Genomic DNA, 3452 nt, shown 5'->3' with positions numbered 1-3452 from the left:
GAGGCTAGGGCATAACCTCTCCATCTTATTGACGCATAATATTTTACCTCTTTGTAGGGTACATACTGTAGCAGGACGAGCCGCAGACAAAACTCCTCAGACACCGGATTGAAGAAGGAAGAGGTTTTTTTATTCGGCCAGGAGCGTCGGCAGACTCGCATCTTAAGAGCCGAGCTCCCCAAAAAAGAAATTCCTAGCCCTTTTTAGGGCTTGCAACTCTAAGGGGTCCACGTGAAAGGGTCGTGATAAATCGAGCAAGCATGGGAAATGTGACTGTGGGCTACATGCATCATCTAACAGAACAAAAAGTTTTACAATGCTTTTTTCATACAGTGTCTGAAATTTACAGGTAACACAAGTAGTTTAGGCCAGGGGTTGATGTTATTATTATTACTTTGTTTAACTCCTAGGACTGGGTGGTGGTGCCAAGGTTGTCTGGCTATTTATCTTACTTTTGTATCTCTCTCTCTTTTCTCCTGTCTTTGAACTAGGCAAGGTGGGGGGAGGAGGGCAGCAGGAGTAGTAGTGGTCTCCTTCCTTAATACAAATGCTTGTTACATGCATAAAATGTGTATTCTGGTTACTTTGAATATTTACACATAATATTGTTATTTAGTCACCATAGTCTGCTGTCAAACATTACAGCTTATTTCTTCTAACTGCAGGTCTGTACCCAGTAGCCAACTTCTCTTCCTTCTCCCTTCCACACCCCATCTTCCCGGCCTCTGGTACTGCCATCATGTTCTCTGGGTCCATGAGATCAAGCTTTTTTTAGCTCCTACATGTGAGTGAGAACCTGCGGTATTTGTCCTTCTGTGCCTGGCTTATTTTCCTCGATGACTTCCAGATCTACCCTTATTTCTGAAAATGACATGACTTCATTATTTGTTATGCCAAATAGTATTCTACTGTGTATATTTAGCACATCTTACTTATCCATTCATCAGTTGATGAATACTTGCATTGACTCTGTATCTTTCCTATTGTGAATAATGCTGTGATAAACACAAGCATGCAAGTTACCCTTTGTTACACTGAACTTTTTCCTTTGGATGAATACCCCTCCCCGCCCCCAGTGAGATTGCTGGACCATACAGTAGCTCTATTTTGCGGTGTTTTTAGAATTCTCTATACTGGTTTCCATCATGCTTGTACTGATTCGCATTCCTACTGACAGTGTAGCAGAGTTTCCATTTCTCTGCATTCTCACCAGCATCTGTTATTTTTTGTTTTATTAATAATACCCATTCTAACTGAGGTGAGATAATATCTCGCTGTGGTTTTGATTTGCATTTCCCTGATCAATGATGTTGAGCATTTTCTCATATACATCTTAGCCATTTGTATGTCTCTATTCCTGTCCTTTGCCCATTTTTAATGGCATTGTTTTGTTAGCTGCCCCCGCAGCCCATGGCCCATAGCCACTCCCACCTGAGCCTGCCTGGGGGCCTAGCACAGCAGCTCCTCGCCTGGAATCCAGCATATGCCCTTCGGGACCTGGGCAGCCCTCCCGCTGGGAGGGTAGCTGCTGGGTTGGTGTGGCTACAGGCAGAGACCTTGCCTGCCCTCACTCAGCCTCCTGCACCAGCGCCGGGGAGGGTGTCCAGCGCATGGGAAGGTGTGGGCTGGCTTTGAACTCAGGGGAGCTGGAGCGGGCAAGCTGGGAGGGGACCGTGGGCAAAGCCGTGGGCTGTGGGCTGTGTTCAGGAGGAGGTTTGTGGCCCACCAAGCCTGTGGTGGTGGTTAGGGACATGTAGTCACAGGACCGGGCAGGGCCTGGACCAGTAGCCCAAAGTCGGCCTCAGCATTGGCACAGCAGGACAGGCCTGGGAGGCCCACTGCGAGGACTGGACTGGGTGGAGGGTCTGAGGCCCTGGCCAGAGTCACAATGGGGCACAGAGCAGGGTGGTTGGAGAAGCCTCCTAGCGCAGAATAAGAGAGTGAGGACTTAGGTGAGGACTTAGGACTTAGGGCAGTAGTAGAGGAGGAGTTGGGCGTGCCCCCTAAATCTCACAACATCCCACTAGGTGCTGTGCGGTTGTCCCTGTCCCCACCACACAGGATGCTGACATATCTGCCACCTTCACCGCCTTCAGGCCCGGATGACTCACCCTGAGCAGTTAGAAAAGCACAGGGAAACATTCATCCTGTGAGAAGCTCGGGAAGCCGCTTCCCTTCTCAGGACACCTCCTGAGGCAGCAGAGGCCAGGCTGGCAGGGAAGGTGGGACAGCTGGAACATTCCTGAGGCTGCCCTGACACCTGGTGGCAGCCCTCAGAAACCAGCAGCTGCATGGAGGAAGTGCCGGCCAGCAGGAGTGAGTGCAGGAAGGGGGAGAGAGGAAGGAGGAAGGGGAGAGAGCAAGTCCATTCTAGACCAGTGGTCCTCAAACTTGAACCTGCAGTGGCATCACCCTGAGTGCTGTCCCTGACTCGGGAAACTGCTGGAAAACTCGGAACTGCTGGGAAATCTGCATTTCTAAGAGGTTCCCGGAGGCTGCTGTGCTGCTGGTCCGGGACCAAGCCATGGGTCTGAGAAAGGAATGAAGGGATGTCTGCGCTCCTACTGGGTGCCTACCGGGTGGTACTGTTATACTATACCTTCCTTATAGAGGAGGCCACCAAGGCTGGAAAGGCCACGTTCCCACACTATCCACGTCCGTGCCCACAGAAGTGATAACCTTTTGAAATCAGTGCAGCCCCAGAGACCTCCCTAAGGGTCCCTGCTGCACATCTGTTGAGCAGGTCACAGCCTGGGTTTGTCTGCACCAAGCAGGCAAGATGGCTCCTGAGAATGGGCCCTGCCCGGCACACCTGCCCAGGCACTGAGCCAGGAACACACAAGCTGCTCACCTGGCCTCTGACAGGTTAGTGAAAGAATGGGGCAGGGCTTGCCTGGGGTGCTGCACAGGAGCACCTAGCTCACTGCCCTTTGGAGATGACCCTGTTTGAGAACTGTCATTCTGATGACACAGCAGTGAAGGGTCTGGTGGAGCTGCCAGCTCTCCTGGGGCCCAGGACGAGTTGCCTCTGACCTGATTCCCATTTCCCAGGCAGGGGCATGCCCAGAGAGCCATGCAAAGCCTTCCTTCCTCCCACTGGCCAGTGACTGTCCCTGGGCTCAGCCACACCACAGGAGGGGAGGAGGCCATACTGTCCAGTGTCGCTTCTCTCAGCATTGTGCTGAGCTGGAGGGAAGGCTAGGAGGCCTCCTAGAGGAGGGGACACCTGTCCAGCAGCTCAGCGGAGGTCAGTTAGGTGAGCAGGGAGGGAGAGGAGAGAGGAAGGCAGAGGTCTCAGAAAGGGCGGGGCTTGGAGGCCAGGACCAGGGGAGTCAAGGCTTCACAGAATCACCTGAGGGCAGGCGGAAATGCAGACTCGGGCCACCCCAGACTCCCTCAGGACGTTGTGGCTTTAAGTCCCAGGAAAATGCATTTCTAACCTGCTCCTGGCC

At 52.3% G+C, this 3452-nt stretch overlaps 1 protein-coding gene across 1 annotated transcript in view; it reads right to left on the bottom strand.

Annotated features, from left to right (window-relative positions):
- Window positions 1-1567: 1567 nt before the first annotated feature.
- Window positions 1568-3452, bottom strand: part of LOC105533934 — a gene marked incomplete at its 5' end in the record, with an annotated part of 26284 nt that continues 24399 nt past the window's right edge. The window contains 2 exons of the mRNA XM_011972540.1: window positions 1568-1776; window positions 2015-2112. Coding sequence (XP_011827930.1) covers window positions 1568-1776; window positions 2015-2112 — 307 coding nt within the window. The remainder of the gene's footprint in view (window positions 1777-2014; window positions 2113-3452) is intronic.

This window comes from Mandrillus leucophaeus, unplaced genomic scaffold (genome assembly GCF_000951045.1).
Source record: "Mandrillus leucophaeus isolate KB7577 unplaced genomic scaffold, Mleu.le_1.0 Scaffold1298, whole genome shotgun sequence".
Classification (NCBI taxonomy): Eukaryota; Metazoa; Chordata; class Mammalia; order Primates; family Cercopithecidae; genus Mandrillus; species Mandrillus leucophaeus.
This window is presented reverse-complemented; position numbering and strand designations above follow the sequence as displayed.